General features: G+C 42.1%; 1 protein-coding gene across 1 annotated transcript; it reads left to right on the top strand.

Annotated features, from left to right (window-relative positions):
* The first annotated feature begins 582 nt into the window (after positions 1-582).
* Positions 583-22986, top strand: LOC115383616 (complement C3-like). Its single transcript, XM_030085748.1, has 39 exons — positions 583-659; positions 1405-1600; positions 1675-1837; positions 2180-2274; positions 2776-2864; positions 4437-4519; positions 4599-4686; positions 5787-5889; positions 6274-6394; positions 6495-6610; positions 9819-9965; positions 10542-10641; positions 10735-10829; positions 10906-11094; positions 11192-11347; positions 11776-11905; positions 12133-12207; positions 12339-12539; positions 12600-12717; positions 12812-12900; positions 12994-13133; positions 14584-14796; positions 17452-17503; positions 17587-17676; positions 18330-18536; positions 18653-18728; positions 18849-19008; positions 19133-19228; positions 19417-19567; positions 19871-19956; positions 20144-20221; positions 20320-20475; positions 20570-20632; positions 20720-20798; positions 20887-20940; positions 21039-21131; positions 21228-21311; positions 22600-22744; positions 22845-22986. Exons 1-39 carry the CDS (start codon positions 583-585, stop codon positions 22984-22986), a joined length of 4596 nt encoding a protein of 1531 aa, XP_029941608.1.
* Positions 22987-23980: the final 994 nt, after the last annotated feature.

Genomic DNA, 23980 nt, shown 5'->3' on the forward strand with positions numbered 1-23980 from the left:
ATCATCTTAATGTCTGTGTTGCTTAGTGTATTGTTTACCAATGTGTTGTACTTGACAACAATTAATGGCAAAGATAACTGGCCTGATCCTCCGATGTCGGCTCTTCCTGTCATTGTGAAGCAGAATCCACTAATGGGGAACGTGACCTGAGTTTAAACCATCTTGAGACAGGTTAGCTTTACCTTATTCATGATGTGGTGTTGCAATAGTAAAACTTTTGTTGAGTGAAAATTGCAAAAAGAAAAAAAAATGTTTTAATTGGGGGAAAAAGAAGTAAGAGCAGAACTACTATTACCATTGTTTTTTTAATTGGAAATTTTTCTGTCCTAACCCTAACCCTAATGGTTGGACTGGTAATGCTGCTGGATATTACTAAACACACGTTCCTGTACCATCTTATTGATTTTCTCATGTTTATCTCTTTTCTCTGAGTGCCAATAATGTTTCACAACAGCTGCTGGGAGGTCAGGCGTCTGTGTTTTCACTGAGAGCTGCTTTTGGGAGGAATAAGGATGAGGTAGGAGGAGATTGCTGGGTGGATAAATAGAAAGAAGGAGCTGCACCAGGACCAGGAGACGGAGGATGAGGAAGACTCTGCTGCCGCTGCTGGCCTCTCTGGCCTTTGCCTCTCTCACGGCTTTGGCTGATGGAGCTCCGCTGTGAGTAGCCCTGCTGAGGCTTCTTTAATTTTCTGTTTGACAGTATACTTGGCAGACGACTCAAAATGTACTGAAGCGCCACTGCTGAGAGAGTTCTGAGGTGATGTACTGTCAACAAACACTGAAGGAAGAGCACAGAGCAAGGAATTCCTCCAAGTGGTTTAATTTTCATCCAAAACTGTCTTTAGCAAGTGCTTCTTTTTCTTTATCTTTCTTAAACAAGTTCAGATGTTATGGAGTTGCACAATTCATGGTTCAAGTAATAATTCAAATTACGTGCAAGCTCAATAACATTTGTAAGTCTGAACAATATTATCTGTACTTCTGCATGTGTGCCTCAAAACATGACTGAAATTCAGCAATTTGAGTGTTTGCACTCTCTTAACCCCAGTTTGATGATTTTTTTAATCTAATTTTAAATATATATATCAAAAAGTACAACTCAGTCCAGTCTGAGAGGAGAAGTTTGATTTGATCCCTGCTGGATGTTTATCAAGCTCATCAATAGATCACTCATTGTGTGTAAAGTCCAGGCAGCAGCTCATCACCCTCGTCTGAGCAAATACATGCTTTTGCATGCTTACACAAGCTTTAGAATTTTGAGTAAACTGGACCTTAAGAGAAAATCAATTATATCACTTTCAGTTTTCATATTATGCCTCATTTCAAGAATTTGTGTTGGCCAGGAAGCTTCACTCTGAACCCTTTCTATATCCCAGTTCTCTGTCTTCTCTCCTCTCTGCAGCAAAGTCCTGTCGGCCCCCAACCTGCTGAGAGTGGAAACAACAGAAAACATCTTTGTGGAGTGTCAGGACTGCACCGGAGGAGACATCAGGGTCCAAATCAACGTGATGAACCACCCAACCAAGACTGAAGCCCTCGATTCCACGTCTGTGACTCTCACCAGGCAGAATAACTACCAAATGTTTGGACAAATCAAGGTGCAGGAAACAATCCTAATGCAGAAATGGTTCTGTTAAACGTTCCTCGTTCCTGTCACTGTCTGTTGTTTTAGATCCCGGCTGAAACATTCAGCAGGGATCCCAGGGTGAAGCAGTACGTTTACCTGCAAGCTCAGTTTGACAATCAATTACTGGAGAAGGTCGTCTTAGTTTCCTTCCAGTCTGGATACATCTTCATCCAGACAGACAAGACCGTCTACACCCCCGACAGCAGAGGTGAGTCTGCTGCTGCTGAAGCCTGACAACACCTGTCCTGATAGAGAAGTCAATCTCTGTAATGTGAATTATAGCAACAGTAACAATTAAAATGGTGTTTTTGTTTGAATACTGGATTTTTAAAAAAGATTTTAATGGCTTTTAGATCCAAAGAGATCTTTCAAATACTTGATATATAGTCAGCAGTTGTTGTTGGACTAAAGGTTTTGCAGTGAAGCTTATTTCACAGCTCCAAAGCTCCATGCACGTAAAGACAGGGCTATCAAAAGTAATCCCAAAGTAAAGATTCACCAGTTGTCCCTTCTATAAATGAGCTCTCCCATTTTTTTCTTCTCGTCACAGTCCTCTACAGGATGTTTGCTGTGACGCCCCAGATGGAGCCAGTGGAGAGGAATCCACAAACCTTATATGAAGACTCTATCGCCACTGAGATTGTGGTAATGTGTCTCATTTTTTTTAGACAACACAAATGTGCAGCTGAAAACTTTATGAGCATGCAAACACACTCCAAATTGAATTTCACATCAGCTGGAACATTTGAACCTTGTGCTGTTTGATTCCTTTTGTTTGAAGTTTGGAATCATAACATTTTTTTCCATAAAATATATGAAATAAGTATATATATTTTTTGTTACTCACAAAAGATGTTTAAATAATAAAAGATTTTCGGTAACACTGTACTTGAAGCCCCCCTGTATAACACATTATAAGTACATTTATAAAGCATTATAATGCCATTATAACACGTGTAGCTATAGTTATAAACATTCATAGATGATCACAATGCCAGGATCTAACCCTAACCCTAACCCTATGCTGTATAGTGCTGTATAGTGCGTTATAAAGCATTGTGATCATGTATGAGTGTTTATAACTACTTATAATGTTTTATACAGGGGGGCTTCAAGTAAAGTGTTACCAGATTTTCTTTCCCTCAGACCCCTGATGGCATCATTTTACCACTTGATACAGTCTCTCTGAGATCAGGGATTCACTCTGACTCTTATCAACTCCCCAAAATCGCGAGGTGAGTATTTTATTAGATTTTTATTAGTTTCTAAATTTACATTCCTATCCAAAACAATTGCAGGAGGTGGGTGTCATGAGACCCGCTACTGCTGCTCCCTTATTTAAAAATCTCCAGATTCTCACTGTTTATGATATTAACAGTTATCAAATATGCATTTTTATGCACAAGATATTTTCTTCAGAAGACAAGGTCCCTGAGCATTTTAGGACGTACTTTGCAGCAAATTCTCATTTTCATTCTTACCCAACACGACAGGCCTCAGCTCTACATCCGCCCAAATGTCTTAAATCTAGAAGCCAATTTTTGTTTAGGTGTAGAGGTGTCAAAGTTTGGAACAGTTGGTACCACATTGCCAACAATTGTAGATCTTTAACTATCTTCAAAAGTCGCGCAAGAGAGCATCTAATTCAAAAGTGTAGCCAAGAGAGCTCTGTACTTTAGCTTTTCCGTAGACTGCTAACTTCTTTTTTAGTTTATTTTCAGTGTTGCCTATAATGATCAACAAAAATGTCCATTTTTATGAGCATGTCCATATAAGGTCAACAGCATTTTTCTTTTCTTTTGTCTTTTTTTCCTTCTTTCTTTCTTTTATGTTTTGCATGAGCGTTTATGATGCTTTTTGTTGTTTTGTATTTTATTTTATTTATTTATGTATTTTATTTATTTGTTGTTTTTTTTTTTAACAATATCTTTATAATTTTATTAGGTGGGGGCTCTTCATAAGCTTGCTTTGGCTTGCTCGCTCCTCCCTGCACTGTTTCTTTTTTCTGCACTGGTTTATGTGATATATTTTATTGTATGTGCTAAATAAACTAAACTAAACTAAACTAAACTAAACTAAACTAAACTAAACTAAATTAAGCTAAACACCCACAACAATTAGAAGGTTTATTAAAGAATGCATACTGAACCAAAACTTAACCAGTTTTGTAACCTGCCACCCAAGTCAAATATTGGACTGTTTCGAATGTATTCAAGCTAAAAGGAAAACAATAACTTCCAAATGGTGTGATGAAGTATTTGAGCTAATATCTTTCGAGTAATGATCACTGGCTTATTTTTTACATGAGTGACGTGGCTTCAAATGTCATTTAGAAAATGGAAGGATGGACTGTATTTCTTGGAAATGGGGGTGGGAGGGTGGCTGGAGGGGGATTATTGTGGAGTTTGCTTATTGAATATAAACAGTGGATGTCAATATTGAATCACTGATGAGGATCAAAACTATGTAGCATTGTCAATTATGAAGAAATGGAATAGAATCCAAATTCTTAAAAAAACCAAAAGCTACTTGATGTGACTGCCGTGCAATTCTTGCCTCCATCCAATGGGATCAGTTTGGGATTCAGAGTCTTGCTCAAGAACACTTTTAAAAGTGGACAAGGAGAGGTGGAGAATTGAACCGACAAGCTTTAAAGATGGAAAAAGTTTCAGAAAATGGGTCTAGCTAATAAAATTATTAGATAACCCTATTGGCTTTATTATATTTAAAAATTGCCGTAACGGTTACATTATTGGGAATTGACAGTGTGTGTGTGCGTGTGTGTGTGTGTGTGTGTGTGTGTGTAGTCCTGGCCTGTGGAAGGTGGTGGCCAGGTTTTACAATAATCAGCAACAAAACTTTTCAGCGGATTTTGAGGTTAAAGAATACGGTGAGTCTCTTCTTAACGTCACTGTTTCACATATTTTACTTAAAAGGAATAACATATGAAAAGTGCTTCTTTTTCCCAGTGCTTCCCAATTTCGAGGTGAAACTCAAACCTCAGGTCCCCGTCTTCTACATGGACAGCAGCGACCTGACTGTGGAAATCGGAGCAAGGTGAGTTAAACTGTAGAGGAGTTTCAGTTCAAGGCTGGGTTGTCGGTGTAACTGTGAGAAACTGGATGGCTAATAACTTTCTGCAGCTAAACTCTGATAAAACTGAATTTCTTATCTCTGCTCCTCCCAGTCTTGTGCCTAGGATCAAAGATGGTTTATGTCTCCATACCTCCATGATTAAACCCTCAGTTAAAATTCTAGGTGTCACTGTAGACCATGCTCTGGCTCTGGATCAACATGTGAAACTTCTGATCCGTTCTTGCTTTTTCCAGTTGAGGAACATAGTCAAACTGAGGCCCATTGTGTCTCAAGCTGAGATGGAGATCCTTATCCATGCGTTTGTATCATCACGCCTGGATTACTGCAACTCGCTGTTTACCTGTGTCAGCAAAACATCTTTGGATGGCCTGCAAGTGGTCCAAAACGCCGCTGCCAGACTGCTGACCAGGACTCCCAGGAGGTCCCACATAACTCCAATCTTATCTGCTCTTCACTGGCTCCCCATTAAGGCTCGAATACAATATAAAATCCTTGTGGTTACGTACAGAGCTCTGCACGGCCAGGCACCGCTCTACATCACAGATCTGTTACAGCCTTATGTTACCAGCAGGTCCCTGAGGTCCTCCGACCAGGGCCTGCTGGTAGTCCCTCGCTCAAGACTAAAAACTAAAGGTGACCGCGCGTTTGAGGTAGTGGCTCCCACTCTCTGGAACTCCCTCCCAGTTAATCTAAGATCAGCGGACACTGTCGACTCCTTTAAAAAGCAGCTCAAGACGCATCTCTACAGTCTTGCTTTTCTGTGATTCTGTTGTTTCTTTTCCCGTTTTGTGTTGTTTTTGTTCTGTTTTTTATCCGTTGTTGTTTATGATGTGTAAAGCACTTTGTGACTCAATGATCTTGAAAGGTGCTATACAAATAAAGTTTATTATTATTATTATTATTATTATTATTATTATTAAATTAGGAGAAACATTGACGCACTGTATAATCTGTATGGCTTCAGTTGCTGCTGCATTTGACCATCTTTTTTTTTTTTTTTAGAAAAAAAAGTCTTGTTTCAGTCCCTGTGGAGGTTTGACGTCTCATTCTTGTGGTTTCAGGTATCTGTCCGGTGAAGCGGTGGACGGGACGGCTTTTGTGGTGTTTGGAGTTACGCAGGACGGACAGAAGAAGGGCTTCCCAGCCTCTCTTCAGATGGCAGTAGTAAGTACAGATTAATCAAATGCTGCAGACTAAAATCAAGACGTTTAGATCGGGGAGGGGGAGCAAAGGGGCACAAAGCAAATTTATACTGATGGCACCCTCCATGGCAGAAAGAGAAAAAAACCAAACATCAGGTCCTCTGCCCTGCGCATGCATTCATACAATCATAAATACAGTCAGTATTTTGATAATATCAGGTCCAGTTCAGAATGCTTACATGGCTTTCAAAACTGGATTGTTAAACTCTTATTTCTAGTCATTTATGAAGCTGTGAAGATTTGAAATACTTAAAATTGTGTCAGTGCCTTTTTTTTTTTTTTTTTTTTTGCCACTGAATGTTGAATGTTTTCCAGGATGTTTTTTCACTGTTTGTTGTGGTGTCAGGTCCAGCGGGGGGAGGGGAGGGCCGTACTGAAGAGGGAGCACATCACTCGGGCCTTTCCCAACATCCAGGAACTTGTCGGAGACTCTATTTTTGTCTCTGTCAGTGTGTTGACCAAGCTGGGTAAGAGACGAGGACGTCTGCTGATGCAGCTGAATGAAACTAACAGATGACCCTCTGCTCTTCGCCTCCTGCTGGTTTTGTGGCTTCCTTCCTGCTGCAGGTACTGAAACGGTGGAGGCAGAAGTCAGAGGCATCCGGATTGTCACTTCACCCTACACCATCCACTTCAAGAAAACGCCGAGATACTTCAAACCAGGAATGTCATTTGATGTTACGGTGAGGTGCTTTCGTGTGTCGATGCATAAAATTTAACTGACAAAATTTGAATAATTCAATAAATGTGAGCTTGTTGATATTATAACATATATATAATATACACTAAAGCAAAGATAATTATACTTGGAGTCCTATTTACTTATAGATTATACTATTATTTACTGGTCCGGCCCACTTGAGATCAAATTGCTCTATAATCAAATCAAACACACATTTTGTTGCATGCAAGAGGGAGACATGAGCATCATGGGAAACACCACCAGTGTGGGTCCACACCGGGAGAAGTCATAGGTCAGGAATGCTGGGGTTCCAGTGCCCGACCCCCCACCCTGCCAGACAAAGGGAACCCCTACACCGAGGTGAGGAGCCCCCCCAAGCCAGCCAGGACAGGAGAACCCACGCACAACACCCCCAGCACACCCCCCGGAACATTCAAGTTAAACAAACTAAAAACTTAAAAAGATGTGATACAAAATTGATGTAAAATAAGTAAGATGAGATTTAGTAGTAAAGGTATGTAATAAAGTTGAATAAAATTCCATAGAAAGTAAGAGGATTGTCAAAGGTCAGTTAAAAGCCCGATTAACCTTCCTGTACCTGGAAATGAGTTTGACACTCCTGCTCTCGATAAAAAATGGAGATGGACAGGACCCAGCGTGGAAAAACAGTGATGTGGAAATGCTACAGTCCCCATGAAAATGAAATTGTGATCGGGAAGGGATTTTTTTCTTTTTAAATGACTATTGGACAAAGTTTAAACATCCTCATCTGAGGTCGCCATTATGGCAGAAAAAAAAAAAACCTTTACTTAAGATAAAATTTGTCTGGCGCCGTAAAAACGTGTTTCACTTTAGAAATCATGTCTCATGTCTCAGCTCTTTGACATAAATGGAGCCGTTCTATCAGTGGCGGCTGGTGCAGTTTTCTTAGAGGTATATGAAATCCGTTTTATTTTTTTTCCAATTCCGTTTTATTTTTTTTCCCAAATTCCATTTTTTTCCGTTTTAATATTTCTGAATTTGGTATTTTGCTTTTTATGCTATTTTTACCATAGAAAAAAGGTGTCTGGTAAGTGGAAATGAATAAACGTCGCCAATTTAATAGGATATAAAACAGTCCATTTAAAGCGATACTTCAACATTTTGGCAAATTGGTCCATTTAGCGCAATTATTTAGTCATTTCGAACAGCATACTTACTTTTTTTGTGAGGGCGAGCTGTTGTTTATTCAGAGGTGAGTCGGGGAAGGTTTTCGGGACGGACACAGTTGAAGTGGATGGTATTTTGGTTCCCCCTCGTCAAACTCATCAAATACACAATCCAACAACCCCAAAACACTTTGGTGGGCAAATTATAATCTGCACATTCAGTACGCTGTGGAACACCAACAAATAATATTGTAGTGTTATAACACTGAAGCAAATACTGGGAACTACTTTTTCTTTTGAAATCACTACGCCTAGACAAGTAGTTCCGTCTTAGCAATCTTCGCATAAACAACTCAATCTCGTAATGTTGCATTAATATTTCACAGCGTACTGAATGTGCAGATTATAATTTGCCCAAGTGTTTTGGGGTTGTTATACTGTGAGTTTGACGAGGGGGAACCAAAATACCATCCACTTCCATTGTGTCCGTCCTGAAAACCTTCCCCGACTCAACTCTGAATAAACAACAGCTCGCCCTCACAAAAAAAGTACGTATACTGTTCGAAATGACTAATGAATTGCGCTAAACGGGCCAATTTGCCAAAATGTTAAAGTATCGCTTTAATGTTTAAAGTGCTGCAACAAAGAAATACTTTTCAATTAGTCACATGCGTCTTTGTGATTCCAGTCCACAGTACGTTCACAGCATTTACAAAAAAGCTTATCCCCTGAGGCATAAAAGTCCGTGTACTGTTCTGCTCTGTGTTTAACGCTTAGCGTGGAGTTTCGGAACTTTTTTGAATGTGTGAGAGGGGAGGGAGCAGCTCGCTTGGACATCGTGTTGTTGCGTCGCGTCTCGTCGCGGCTGGAACGCGCGTTCCAATTTGTTTGCAATTGTATTTTGACACAAAATCGCGGAAAGCATTTGGCGGCGTGAACGCAGCTTTAGCATGTTAGCAGCATTGTGGAAGTGACGTACACGTCGCAATAGCTCGGGCGGTCCCCCCGCCATGTTTGCTTTGCACTATAAGGTTCCATTTTCTCCCGAAAACTGAATTTCAGGCCAGATTAGGGCCAGTTCCGCAATATTCCGCGTTTTATTCCAATTCTTGGTCATTTTATTGGTCATTTCTGCAATTCCGTCCGTGATTCCGTTAACACGGATTTCATATGGCTCTAAGTTTTCTCCAGGGGGGGGCGATAACTCCAGAATAGGCATATGCCGAAGCAAATTTCTCAATGATGATAAACTATTTATTTTATGATTTAAATGTCTTAATTTTATGTCAACAATGCAAATTAAAATAGCACTTCCATAAAAGTAGACTATTATTTTCTGGAGGGCCTATATTAAGATGTGTGCCTCACAATATAGCAGTATTAAAAACATTGTGTGTACACCATTTACACTATTTAGCTTACCTCTGTAGCTCCTCTCTAAAGGTCAATTGGACCCAGTGTGCGGCTTTTCTTGGCCAGCTGAGATACCTGCCTCTGTGTTTTTCACAGAGAGTAATTCGGGAATCTGCGTCTCCGATTTATCGTCTCCAACTTGCGTGCCTTGATCTGTCTGTCAGCTACATGTCAGCGACTCCCATGGCGGGAGGGTGGTGGTTCGAAAATAATCCCTTTGTATTCAGCTGTGAGCGCATGAAATGTGCGCCCCCAAATCGCCCTGTCCCTTGTATTGAAGAGGAGCTACTGCGCATGTCCAACTTTCAACGAGAGTCCATGCCCAAAGATTTTTGCGCCCTAGCGGAACCCGGATATACGTCACTAATCAGACAACACGGATGAATGAAACAGCCTAATTCATCATCATTCCTTATATAGTTTTTATTATGCTCTTAGAAAAATAGATAAACATTCACTCAATAATATTTGTAATTTATTATTTATTTTTTTATATATTTTTTGAGTATGAGTGATACTGAGGTGAGTGGTGACTGACGAGTGGTGGGGCGGCGCCCTGGTGCCCTCTAGTGGCGAGCCGCCCCTGCGTTCTATATTAATTTATGTTGAATTGATTAATATAACTTATTGTTTCTCCACTAATGGCAGGTTGAAGTTCTGAACCGTGATGAGACTCCAGCTGGAAGCGTTCCAGTGTTGCTTTTTCCTGGTGACATTCAAGGTGTGACTGCACACAATGGCATTGCAAGGTTCACCGTCAATCCAGAAGGAAGCAGTCAAAGTCTCAACATCCAAGTGAGTCCAAGGAGGTTTTCTTCCAAACTTTGCAAATGGAAGCAAAAAACTGCACAAACACAACTTTTTATTTCTTTTTTTAAACTGACAATTTTCCCCAATGCTCCCAATATTCTCAGTTTTGCAGATGCATTACATGACCTTTGGTGGGTAATCAGTTCGATATCCATCATATCTTGCATAGTGTAAGCCAGAAAAATATGTATTGTAAGAACTTTATCTATACACCATCTTTTGTGCATAAAATGAGAAGGGCGAAGGGGAAACGAATGGTAATGCATACATCAGTACAAAATCAGAGGAGTGCTTCAGTTGTTGATATATTTTATTTACACACACACACACACACACACACACACACACACACACACACACACACACATTCACACCTATATCGATGTACATGCAGCCCATATGGAAATGCACATATATCTGGCTCAACATGTCTGAAAAGAGATAGAAAGAGGTAAAAGTGATTTAATTCTACTTCTTCTCCAATATTTAGTTGTCAAAATTCACAATTATCTTCCTTCCTGTATGTATTATTTAATTTGTCTTTGTGCATATTGATTCCAGGCCAGAACCAATGATCCTGGACTCACAATGAGAAGGCAGGCAGAGGCCAGAATGACAGCACATTCATACACCAGCAGCTCTGCCAGATTCATCCATATTGGTAAGAAACACACGCAATGAAATCAAATGGTTCATTATTACTGTGATGATTTTACACAGTGGTGATTCATTACTATTGGGGTTTTTTTTGGAGATGTGAATTCAGCAGATCTACAAATAGGAAGCAACCTGAAAGTCCATCTGTACTTAAACAGTTTGACATATGAGAATCGAGACATCACATACCTGGTGAGTCCTCTTTCATTCCTGCAAATTTAGTCGCATGCTCACTTGGGCGGACTGACTGTGTGGACTGCGTCTGCAGATCCTGAGCAGAGGTCAACTGGTGAAATTTGGACGTTTCAAGACACAAGGACAAGTGTTGATTGGCCTGAATATTCCCGTCACCAAAGAAATGCTGCCGTCCTTCCGCATCGTTGCTTACTACCATGCAGACTATGAAGTGGTGTCAGACTCTATTTGGGTGGATGTAAAAGACTCCTGCATGGGCTCGGTGAGATGTGGGTATTTTCTACAACAGAGTTGATATGACGTTTAAGGCAGAAAATATCAATTCAGCTTCATTTCTCACTTGTTCGTTCCACTTTTAGTTGAAGCTGGAACTGGAGAGACCTGCAGCATCCTATCTCCCTCGCAGGATGTTGCATCTGAAGGTCACCGGAGACCCCGGAGCCACGGTGGGACTGGTGGCAGTGGACAAAGGCGTCTATGTCCTCAACAACAAGCACCGGCTCACACAGAAAAAGGCAATAACTTTAACTCTCCAAGCAGAAATACCAATAAAATAAAACTCCATGACACTTTTTGACATAGGCTACATGACTATTGACAAATGAAAATGACCACAATCTGACTTATTTCATTATTTATGGCTTTCAGAGTCCTTTAAATGAGATGCTTTCCTCACTGTGTCACTTAAAAATGTCATATAGTCTTCCTGGCTTTGCATCTTTGAGTACTACTGTCGGATAACATAACATGGCATCACAAAAAAAAGCACGGTATTTGTTGCCAGATTTATAAACTGGACAAGAGAATAAGATCTCAAAGTTCTGCACAAGCTGTCAATTGTGTGAATCTTTCATTTTGTAAATGAATATAAATCCAGGCTCCAGGAGATGGAGATCTTCCTTCTGTTCACTGTCAGCCTGAATCTTGCTTGTTTTCCTCACAGGTGTGGGATAAAGTGAAAGAGCGCGACACGGGCTGCACACCAGGCGGAGGGAAGGACGGCATGGGAGTTTTCTACGATGCGGGGCTGCTGTTTGTGACAAACACTGCTTCAGGAACTCCTTATAGACTAGGTGACAATGCATGTCTCCCCCCAACTCCACTCTCTGATCGACATGTGCCCCCTCATTCTAAAGAGACTGTAATTTTATCTGCCAAAATATCCTAATTAAAAAAGACAAACACAAGACAAGACTAACCTCAAAGGACATGACACATTACACAGTTTTAAAGAATTGGCTAAAAGAATTTGACTGCTCACTCATGTCTTGAAGATTCTCTTTTCTTTGTGTCTTTTCAGAGCTGAAATGTGCAGAACCTCAGGCAGTGAGACGGAAGCGAGCGTCTCCTCTCATGGAGGTTCCCACCACTTTAAGTGAGAATCACAGCTGAAGATAACTCAAGATAACTTACAAATTCAGTCTTTTCTTTTGAACACTTGTAATTTTGCTGTCTTTGTATGTATTGGCGAAGAGATATTAACTGGCACAAACTGTTAATTTGCAGTTAATAAATACAAGTCGAACAAGCTGCAGAAGGACTGCTGCGTGGATGGTATGAGGGAAACATCTCCTTCATACAGCTGTGAGAGACGCAGTGAGAACATCGTCGACGGCCCGGCCTGTGTGGAGGCTTTTCTGGACTGCTGCAGAGAGATGACCACACAGCAAGCTGACCACCAGGAGGACGGTCTCAAACTGGCTCGCAGTGAGAGACGACTTCTCAGCAGGAGGTCATTGTCTGACGTGGATTTTGTTAACCCTTCAGGAGAAGAGGACGACGACAGTTACGTGGACAGCACTGACATACTTATTCGCAGACTCTTCCCTGAAAGTTTTCTGTGGATTGACGTTGAGCTGCCCGCCTGTCTTGCTGGAGGACTGTGGTGAGTTCCCTGCAGTTAATCGATGCACATCCAGAATTTCAACCCCGAAGCTGCACGCTTAAATCTCCAGTCTTTACCGCTCTCCATGTTGCAGCGGACCCACATCCGTTCAGAAACGTGTTTTCCTGCAAGACTCCATCACGACCTGGCTGTTCACCGGCATCAGCCTGTCGCGGACTCACGGTGAACAATCCCAACTCACAATTCGACGTGTTTCACCTGCGCCTCTCCTTCTCTTCACACCCCTCATGCCGTCCTCCTTCCACGCTCTTATAGGAATCTGTGTTGGAAAGCCGTTGGAGGTTATTGTTCAGAAAGAGTTCTTAATCGACCTCAGGCTGCCTTATTCTGCTGTCCGAGGAGAGCTGCTGGAGATCGAGGCCATCCTCCACAACTACTTTCCCGATGCAATCACTGTATGTTTCAGCTCGATTTTCTCAAGCAGAAAAGTTATTTAGAGCATTTTTTCATATTTTCTATTTATTTTTCCAGTGAAACTTGAAAAAAAAATCAGTTATTTTGCTGATTTTGATATGAAACCACCATTATTACTGTCAGTTGCTTTTCAGACATTTTCACGTTTTTTTTTATTTTTTATTTTTTGTTGATTATTCATTGTTCAGCAGTTGACAAAGATTATTTTAGGCATTTGTCATTGGTCTATTTTAGTTACTTTGCATGACGTATAAAACCATCACCAAACCCTTTTAGTGAAAAGGACTCTGTGTCTATGTTGAGAATGCATGCAGAAATTTCTATGTGTTTTAAAATGTCGAGATGATACATTATTGATTTAATGTGTATGCATTTCGTTCAGTTTTTTCCATATGTGATATACACTACCTGTCAAAGTTTTAGAACACTCCAATTTTTCCAGTTATTGCAATTCAAGTCACTCATTTCCAATCAGTTGCTTGAAATGATACAATGGCAAGTGGTGAACTACCAGAGGGTAAAATAAAAAGTAAGGTTACCCAAAACCTTACATTTCAGAGTACATTTCAGAACAATACCGGTCATTGAGTGCAGTTTCCTTCACCATCAAAAGGAAGTCAGAAACTAGGGCAAACTTTGACAGGAAGAGGTCTGGCGGACCCAAAGCCACGACTGAATCGGAGGACAAGTTTCTGAGAGTCAACAGTTTGCGTGATAGGCGGCTTACAGGAAAACAGCTTCAAGCACAGCTTAATAGTGGTCGTAGTAAGCAAGTCTCTGTTTCAACTGTGAAGAGAGGACTTTGAGCTGCTGGTTTGACTGGATGAGTTGCAGCAAGAAAATCACTGCTTAGACGTTAGAATAAGACAAAGAGGCTTGCCTGGGCCAAGAAACGCTGACACTGGACTACTGAAGACTGGAAAAAGGTATTACGAACTGATGAATCAAAATTTGGAATCTTCGGTTAATGATGCAGGATCTTTGTACGGTGTAGAGTAGGTGAAAGGATGCTTCCACAGTGTGTGGCTTCAACTGTCAAACATGGAGGAGGAAGTGTGATGGTCTGGGGTTGTTTAGCTGGATCCAGTGTTGGTGACTTGATCAGAGTGAGAGGCACCCCGAACCAAAACGGCGACCACAACATCCTGCAGCGCCATGCAGTAGCCTCTGGTATGTGCCGAGTTGGTCAGGGGTTCATCTTACAGCAAGATAATGACCCAAAACATAAGTCCAAGCTATGCCAGAACTATCTTGCGAAAAAAGAACAAGCTGGTAAACTTGAAAGCATGGAGTGGCCAGCACAGACTCCAGACTTAAACCCCATTGAGCTGGTTTGGGATGGAATGGACAGAAGCGTGAAAGCAAAGCAGATCTGTTCAGCAGCCTGATCCACTCATGGGGATTTTCACACTCTTGTTTGTCGCTTTCCAGGTGCGAGTGGATCTGATGGAGGCGCAGCACGTGTGCAGTGCAGCATCCAAACGTGGGCGGTATCGACAGGAGGTCATCGTAGGACCCCAAACCACACAATCGGTGCCGTTCATCATTTTCCCCATGACAGAAGGAGAGGTCCAGATTGAGGCCAAAGCAGCTGTCAAGGGCTCCTGGCTCAGTGACGGCATCGTGAAGAGCCTACGGGTGGTGGTGAGAGACACCGACACAAATTCTTTCTCATCTCCTCAGAACTGAGGACATTCTTTCTTTGTGAAGAAAATCAGCACTGAACAAGTTCATCCTGCCTCGCAATACTTTCACATAGTAACATCATTAAACATTGCCGTATTTGACCTCTATTCAGATGCAATAACCTCATTTTAATGTATTCTATCAAAGCTAAAGCTTTTAAGTTTGGTAAGAATTTCAGTCGTTTTTGGAGTTTATGATGGGTGCAAATTGGAGAGGCTAGAATGGGAGAATGGCAGTTTAAAGTGTGAGAGAGTCTAGGTTTAAATTTAAAAAAAAAAAACTGTCTCTCATCCCTACAGCCACATTTCTGGCTCAATGTTAGCAGATTATATATCAAAACATAGCTTGAAGTGCTCTCATTTTTTTTCTGTCTTGAACAAAGGATGGAACTTTTGTGACATTACCCATAGCGTCCCGAAATTCCATTCTCAAGATTTCAGCGAGTTCAGCAGGACGTCGCCATATTGAACGTTTGTGACCGGATGTAAATGTGATTGGTCCAGCCTCTCACATGACTGCATCATGTGGGCAGAGAAGGCGCTGTGATAGGGTGATTTATGCAAAATTTTAACTCTGAAAATAAAATCAACATATAATTTATGTGAAAATCAGAGTCTGGTGAAGCCAACACGGTTGTAGAAGCAAGTGATAGAGACCAAAACATTTTCTGAAACCGGGCACTTTATGTTCATTTGCACTCTGAAAATCGGCATTTATGAATGGGTTCCAATGAGACTCTTTTTGAAGCCAACATATTCGCTCCCTGTTGGAATTTCCCCGGAATTACAGCTTTTCTGCACTTCCTCCTTATGTTCATGTTGAGAACAGTGGAGTTCATGCCTTTTTAACGACAACAACAACAACAACAACCCCTGACCTTCCACCTTGAAGTGGTGGGGGAGTTTGAGTGCCCGTATGATCCCAGGAGCTATATTGTCAGGCGATTTGTGCACCTGATGAACAGCCAGACTAAGAGCAGGTGAAAAGCACCAATAAGAAAAATGAAAGCAAGGACCGTGACGTCACCTGGTATGGCGCGGCCGGGACCCCACCCTGGAGCCAAGCCCGGAGCCTTTTCATCCTGAAAAGGTCGTGAAACACAGGACCAGGTCTTTACCCTCCACAAGGTGCTCGAGGGTTCGTGAAAGCTCCCCTGACCAGTTCACATGTGTTTTGTGGACTTGGAGAAAACGGTGCTTGTTAGATTCTGGCTGTTAGACCTTTGTCACCAGTTCTGTTCATAATTTCTATGGACAGAATTTCCAGTGGGGGTCCGGTGTGAGGACCACAGAATTCCGTCTTTGCTTTTTGCAGATGATGTTGTCCTGTTGGCATCATCGAACCTACAGCGTGCATTGGGGCGGTTTGCAGCCGAGTGTGAAGCGACATGGATGAGGATCAGCACCTCCAAATCCGAGGCCATGGCCCTCGACTGGAAGAAGGTGTTCTGCCCTCTCCCTGCCCACAGTGGAGGACTTTAAGTATCTCAGGGTCTTGTTCACGAGTGGGGGAAGAATGGAGTGTGAGATTAGTAAGCGGATGGTGCAGCGTCTGCAGTTATGTGGTCGTTGTATAGCGAAGCTCTCGATTTATTGGTCAATCTACTCATCTACTTATGGTCACGACCTTTTGGTCATGTCTGAAAGGACAAGATCCCAGATAAAAGGGGCTGAAATGAGCTTCCTCCGTAGGGTGGCTAAGCACTTCCTTAGAGATAGGGTGAGGAGCTCAGTCACCACCAAGAGTTCGGAGTAGAGCTGCTTCTCCTCCACATCATGAGGAGCCAGCTGAGGTGGCTGGGGCATCTGTTTAGGATGCCTCCTGGACGCCTCCCTGGGAAGGTGTTGTGGGCATGTCCCACCGCGAGGAGACCCCAGGGAAGACCGAGGACACAACGGAGAGACTGTGTCTCCTGGCTGGCCTGGGAACGCCTCAGGATCCTCCAGGGAGAGCTGGAGAAATTGTATGGGTACAGGGAAGTCTGGGCATCTGTACTTTAGACTGCTGCCCCAGCGACCCGGTCCTGGATAAATGGTTGAAGATGGATGGGTGAATGGTTGAACAAAAAAAAAAGGCTGTACAGCTGTGAAGAACAATTTGCAAGTTAGTAGTGTAGTAGTGTAGTGTTTCTACACAGTGGCGTGGTGGTTAGCGCTCTTGCCTCACAGCAAGAAGGTCCTGGGTTCAAATACCGGCCGGGGCTCGGGGCCTTTCTGTGTGGAGTTTGCATGTTCTCCCTGTGTGTGCGTGGGTACTCTGGCTTCCTCCAACGGTCCAAAAACATGCATGGTCGGTTAATTGATCACCCTAAATTGCCCCTAGGTATGAATGTGTGAGTGAATGGTTGTTTGTCTATATATGTCAGCCCTGCGACAGACTGGTGAACTGTCCAGGGTGTACCCTGCCTTCGCCCACAGCAGCTGGGATTGGCTCCAGCCACCTGCAACCCCGAAAGGTATAAAGTGGCGGAAAATGAATGAAGTGTTTCTACAAGGATGTTCATAGCAGCACAGCTCTGTGTGCAGCAGCCCACTGTTCAGTATCAATTTCAATGTCAGATTCCACACAGCAGCTTGAGGTTATGCTCTTTATCGATTTTCTGTGTTTCCCTAGCCTGCAGGTGTACTTGTTAGGAGTTCTAAGATCATCACTCTGTTCCCGAAAGGTGTGACTGAGTTAATCAAATCCAATAAAGCCATTAATTTTCACTTGTCATTTTCACTTTCTAACCACTACCTTTCCATTCAGGTGGAATACAATATGAAATTCTCAACAGTCAAATTCCCAGAAAGGATATGATCCCAAACTCCCCTAAGAACACATACATCTTTGTGACAGGTAAGAGAAATCAATATAACACATATAATATATATGTATATATTCCAATTGACCTTTTACAAAAGCCCCACCCCCCTTAGTTACTGTTGCTAGCCCAACAAGCTTCTTAATGCGGACAGACTGTCAACAGTGTCATGGCGGAGAGAAGTTTACCAGTGCGTGTCAGGGACTACTTTTTGGAGCAATACCAGCGCAATATCGTCCACATCAAGGCAAAAGGGGTTGCAACATGCAGTCGAGGAGTTTATTCAAAATATTGAAATAAAGAACCATGAAAACACTGTGACTATCGAGGTGAAAGCAAACCAATCAATGTGAAAATCAGAGAACCCCCCCCAAACCTCTACCTCAAATGCAACAAGCACAGCCTTGTGGACCAGTTATGTTCTTCCACTGCCAGGTGAGTTCTCTGATGTTGGCCCAGGATTGTTAAATATGTTTCTCTGTGCCCACATCCTCCATAAGAGCGTCACCATGGGTTAAATAGCTAAATTAACAGGTGCCCTTGAGACACCGATCATTCGTACGCTGAGATCTGTCAGGTACGAAAGTTTGGTAAATCTCACGTGTGTACTGTCATACGGTGAAATCAGCTCTCAGATCTGCTCGTTTCCACACAAGATTGATAAATGACGACCAGTGTGTTTGTGCAGGAAGAGAAGACGTTTCAGCTCTCGTGGAGAATGTCATCAGCGGGAAGTCCGTTGGCGCACTGATCAAGCAGCCCTTTGGCAATGGAGAGGAGAACTTGCTCTACATGACTCGGCCTGTCATTGCAACCATATATCTGGACAGAACCAACCAGTGGGAGGCTGTAGGCTTTCAGAAACGTGATGAAGCCCTTTATCACATCAAAACTGGTAACTCGGACAAGCACACATACATTATAAATCATATATAATGATGCTGTCATAGAAGTAAAATTATACACATTTGATAAGTTATTGAAAAGTCTGCATTTCTTTGTTTTCTCCAGGCTACAGTCAGGAGTTGACTTACCGTAAAGGGGATGGGTCTTTTGCTATGTGGCCGAATCGCCCGAGCAGCTCCTGGTGAGAATTCCAGATCTCCATCTTTCATTCACAATCTTCACCTATATAAATATATATCAAATATACGGAAAACACATGTAACTCCAAATTAAATAAATAAGACATTTTCTCCTCTTTAAGGCTGACAGCCTATGTTGCTAAGGTGTTGACCATGGCCCATAGTCTGGTGGCGGTGCAGGAAGAAGTGATCTGTGACGCCATCAAGTATTTAATCCTCAACACGCAGCAGCCCGACGGCATGTTTCGAGAAGTTGGAATCGTGTACTTCATGGCAATGACTGTAAGTGAAATGATTGTGTATTCAGATTTTCCCTCTGAGATGAATAACAAAGCTAGAACAGGTTAATCTTTTAAAGTCACATTGATGTGAGCATGGTAATGTGACTGGGATTCTGTCTGCGTAGGGAGACGTAAAGGGAAGAGATTCAGACGCCGCCATGACGGCTTTCAACTTGATCGCCATGCAGGAATCACGGATGCTTTGTGCTGCCACCATTAATGTGAGGATGCCACCAGCGTGCACTGTGTTCTTTTATATTTGCTTCATTTACTTATTATTTGCATTAAACTGTGGAAATTGTAGAGCTATTTATGCAAACCTGCAACCTTGTTGCCGGTTCCCCTACGCCTGTGTTTCATTCCTCATGTCCATCCTGTGTTATGTTTCCTGCTTTCTCCATCTTTCCAGAGTCTGTCATACAGCATATACAAAGCAGTGAGTTACCTGGAGAGGCGCCTGGACAGCCTCGCCAATCCTTACGCCGTCGCCATGACTTCCTACGCGCTGGCCAACGAAGGCAAACTCAACCGGGAGGTCCTTTACAGATTTGTTTCCCCAGGTGTGTTCACAGTGGAATATACCAAGCAGATCTTCACACACTGCTTAAATACTTTAAATTCCAGAGGGAAATTCTTTAAGAATATATGTTTCTGGATTAACACAGTAAGTGCTGCAGATGTGTTAAAAATAAACAAAAACATTAAACATCAGAGCACCACTTTAGACCTAAAATCACAGTGTCTTCACCACACTAACCTTGGTATAACATTTTCAAAGACTGATACATGAACAATATGTGTCAGTCTGCTGGATGATGCGTCTTTCTTGTAGAGCCCAGTGTTTACAGTGTTTTGTCCTTCAGATTCGTCTCACTGGCCTGTACTGAAGGGACATCAATACACACTGGAGGCCACAGCGTACGCTCTCCTGGCTCTGGTCAAGACCCAGGTAAGCAAATCAATAGACTGAGAAGGCAGCAAACCTGAGCTCAGAGCTTCATGATGAGTGGCTGATGGGAATATTGGAGTCTTGGTGATGATGATGAGGAGGGATGTAGGCTACACTCATTCATTTATCGTCTATACCAGTGGTTTCCAACCTGAGAGACCTGAATTTTACTCTTCTGTTCATGAAGGCTTTTGAAGATGCCAGGCCTGTAGTGAGATGGTTCAACCAGCAGCAGCTTGTGAGCGAAGGCTTAGAATCGATCCAGGTACAACAAAACTTTCTGTCCTCTGTTTGTCCCCAGTGGACTGTTTTTGTTGTACTGTCTTCGCCTCACATTTTCTTCTTCCTTTTTTTTCTCTGCAGGCGACAGTCATGGTGTACCAGGCTATGTCAGAGTACTGGATCAATGCTAAAAAAACAGAGTACGATCTGAACGTGGACATTTTGATGCCAGGCAGGGCGGACTCTGACAAGTTCTACGTGAACAGAGAAAACCACCACCTCACAAGAACATTGAAGGTGGAAGCACACTCCTCCATTCACATTCAGAAAACACGCCTGTGATGCCTTCTAACCTTTCTGCATGTGTGTGCACATCTTAAAATCTCTTCAGAGTAATGATATAAATCAGGACGTGATGGTGACAGCCGCAGGATCAGGAGCAGCTATAGTAAAAGTGAGACATCAGCTTTGTTTCCTCAATATAATTTCAAGCTTTTGTGTTTTGTGAATGTTATTTACATTATTCTTCCATCTGTGTCAGATGGTGTCCATGTACTATGCTCTGCCTAAGGAAAAACAGAGTGGCTGTCAGAGGTTCAACACTTCAGAGTTCATCCCAGGTAACCTGGCGCTTTCTGTTTCTGCGAAGTATCAGTAAAGTCAGCACGAAGTGTCCTTTGTGAGATTTTTTTGTTGTTCCCGATCCAGGGGGGAAAGCTGGACAGCTTCTGTTGCTCTGCAGAGAAGGTGAATGCACATGCGGTGAAAATGAATGACATTCAGCATTTTAAATTATGCAAGCTGAAGAGTAAAACATTATCTCTTTGCCTGTTTTGACCTCTTCATGTTTTTGTTTCCAGAGAACTGCAGTATGCAGAAGAAGGGCAAAATCAGCAATGATGAGCGCACTGCTAAGATTTGTGAAAACACACTTACCAGCCAAATAGAGTTTGGTAAGAAACCATTTGTGTTTCTGTCCAAGTTTGAAAGTGTCTCTCAATGTGGGACAGGACATATTGAAACAAGTCCGCCTCTCACTTTTCACACAGCATACAAAGTACAACTGGAGGAGACAGTAGCTGATCTGTCCACAGACACTCACGCTATGAGGATACTGGACGTCTTCAAACAAGGTATTTTTAACTTTCAGTACTATTTTAATTACATTTTTAGCCTGTAAAAGGCCAAGCCGTTTTAATACCGCCGTTTTTATCCAGCCATCCATTCATTAATTCCTTTTTTAACCGCTTATCCAGGACCGGGTTGCAGGGGCAGTAGTCTAAGTAGGGATGCCAAGACTTCCCTGTCCCCACACACTTCTTCCAGCTCTTTCTGGAGGATCCCGAAGCGTTCCCAGGCCAGCCGAGAGACATAGTCTCTTCAGCGTGTCCTTGGTCTTCCCTGGGGCCTCCTCCCAGTAGGGCATGCCTGGAACTCCTCCCCAGGGAGGCGTCCCTGGAAACAGCTTTATTACTTGTGCTGGCGTCTGCAAAGCGCATGAGTGCCATGCGTTTTTGGTGAACCCGTCTTGCATGCATTTTTTAATGGACTCAGAAAGTCCAAGCAGCCATTTGTGTCATGGGCTACATCACATCTGTGAAAACCTCTCACAAAACAGCATTCCACACGTGGTGTGGCTGCGTCTTAAGCATTTTTCAGAGGAGTTTCTGTGGAAGAAATATGTGCAGTTACCCACTAGGCAACGCCTCACACCTTCACCAGATTCTATAACCTGTGGCTCTGTAGTCCCTCTATAGCAGCTCCATGAATCCTTCACAACATGAAACGTGAATAAACATTTAACTCATTTTTTAATTATTATACGATTCGTCACTCTTGGTTCGAAAAGGATTCAAAAAAGGTACAAGTAAAATTGGAAGAAAAAGCAAAAACCACAAGAAATGGGGAAAAACTGATAGAACAGCTTAAATGTCTACAATTTCTAACATAAGAAAATCAAATATGACAGGAAAAAAGCATACAAAACTGTTTACAAAGAGGTAAAATGGCTAAAACAGCTAAAATTTCAAAACTGCCAACGAAAAAAGCTTGAAAAGAGGAGCAAAACCGTTAAAATCAGGTACAATGAATGCATCATTTGATATAGTTTTTGTTTGTGCATCAAAACAAAGTATGAAACGTCCTGGCCTGCATTCGCCTCATTTTAATGTTTAAGTGTGCTTTATGGCTCCAGAACAAATTGACTTGACGGAAAGTCACTAAAATGGCTCTTTTGGTCACAAAGGTTGCAGACTCCTGACCTAGATGTTACTGCGCCATCATTGTTTCATGCAGTGTCGAGCGTGGCTTGTCTGGCAATCCAGGAGTCTGTAAAGCCCATAGGGAGATACTGAAACGAATGTTTTGAAGAACTGGGGTTAACTTCTTAACCTAAAGTTGTCTTTGCTGTCATAATTGCAGGAAACACTGATGTTGGTCCTATGGGTAAACTGCGCACGTTCTCCAGCTTCCATCACTGCAGTGACGTGTTAGGTCTTCAAAAGGGTAAAACGTACCTCGTCATGGGCTTGTCCAAAGACATCCGCAGAGACGACCAAGAGCAGACGTACGTGCAGTCAGACTTTTCCCACTACATGTTATCTATTCTCACGTCAGTTCATCATGAACTTCTGTGTATCTGCCTCGTTGTTTTTCCCTTTCTTCAGGTTTCAGTACGTGCTTGATGAGAGGACCTGGGTTGAGTACTGGCCCACAGCAGAAGAGTGTCAAACAGCTGAACACCGACCGTCCTGTTTGGGCTTGGAGGGCATGGTGTTTACGTATACCGTCTTTGGCTGTCTGCAATGACGAAGTCCAAGGAACTGTAGCTTCTATTTTTTTGTCCATCTAATGTGTTTCCTGTGCAGCATTGCATGGGAGAATAAAGTATATTGTCGTTAAAATGTGGTGTTTTTCATTTAGATTATCTTTGCCAGTCCTTGTAAACTTCATAAACGGTATTAACGGTACTGCCTCACAAATCATAGTATATTGATCTTGACATTCATTAAATGTCTACAGTTTAGCAATATTTTTAAAACTAAGAATTTTTTGGTGGATTATTTCACTTCACCGGCTTCTATTTTGAAGGCAAATTTTACAAAAAGTTGAAAAGCAAAACTAATTCAGCTACATCTTGTCTGGAAACATTTAATTCAGCTTTTGCTGTCATCTTCCAACTTAATAGAAACGCAAAATGCATGGCGGATAACAGTGGATTATTTGAGAAGGGCATCAGACAGGGTAACAGGCCGACTGTCAGCGTCTCAGCGACTCGGTTTCCTGATTTCACAACATTTTCGTCCGCAATAGAGGCATCACCATTCGGCTCAAGGATCAAACTTCAAGATCCTGAATAGAGGAGGTGGTTGTTACATTTTTAGCAGTTTGTTCATGTTTTTTTTTTTATTGCACTACACAAAACTGTACTGTTCCTTTAAGAAGTTGCTCCACATTGGCCAAGAGGCCACTTAAAATCCTGACTAAAAAGGTCCTTTAAAAATATCAGCAATCTCTATTGTTTATCAGTTTTGGTGTTCGGCTGTTGTTCGTATCTGTTAATTTGAAAGTCGAAATGTGGTCAAAGCAAGACAGATGTGTTGATATATCTGCAGTTACACTGCATGCATTTTTTTTCAATCATCTATGTCAGTGTATAATTTTCAGGGACAGTTGTTGGACACTTGTTGTCGATTTGTTTTCTCATGTTAAAAAAGAGGAATTAAAACACACTTGCTTGTTAAGAAACAGTAACTGGTTCACTCCTGTAGATTTATTAAATCAACATGATCATTTCAATCCT

This window comes from Salarias fasciatus (assembly GCF_902148845.1).
Source record: "Salarias fasciatus chromosome 23 unlocalized genomic scaffold, fSalaFa1.1 super_scaffold_20, whole genome shotgun sequence".
Classification (NCBI taxonomy): domain Eukaryota; kingdom Metazoa; phylum Chordata; class Actinopteri; order Blenniiformes; family Blenniidae; genus Salarias; species Salarias fasciatus.

Coding starts and splice junctions, on each gene's coding strand:
- LOC115383616 (XM_030085748.1), top strand. CDS start 583: ATGAGGAAGACTCTGCTGCCGCTGCTGGCCTCTCTGGCCTTTGCCTCT. Junction 17,677..18,329: donor CACATACATCTTTGTGACAG/GTAAGAGAAATC, acceptor GTGTTTGTGCAG/GAAGAGAAGACGTTTCAGCT. Junction 20,476..20,569: donor ACCTCACAAGAACATTGAAG/GTGGAAGCACAC, acceptor AAATCTCTTCAG/AGTAATGATATAAATCAGGA.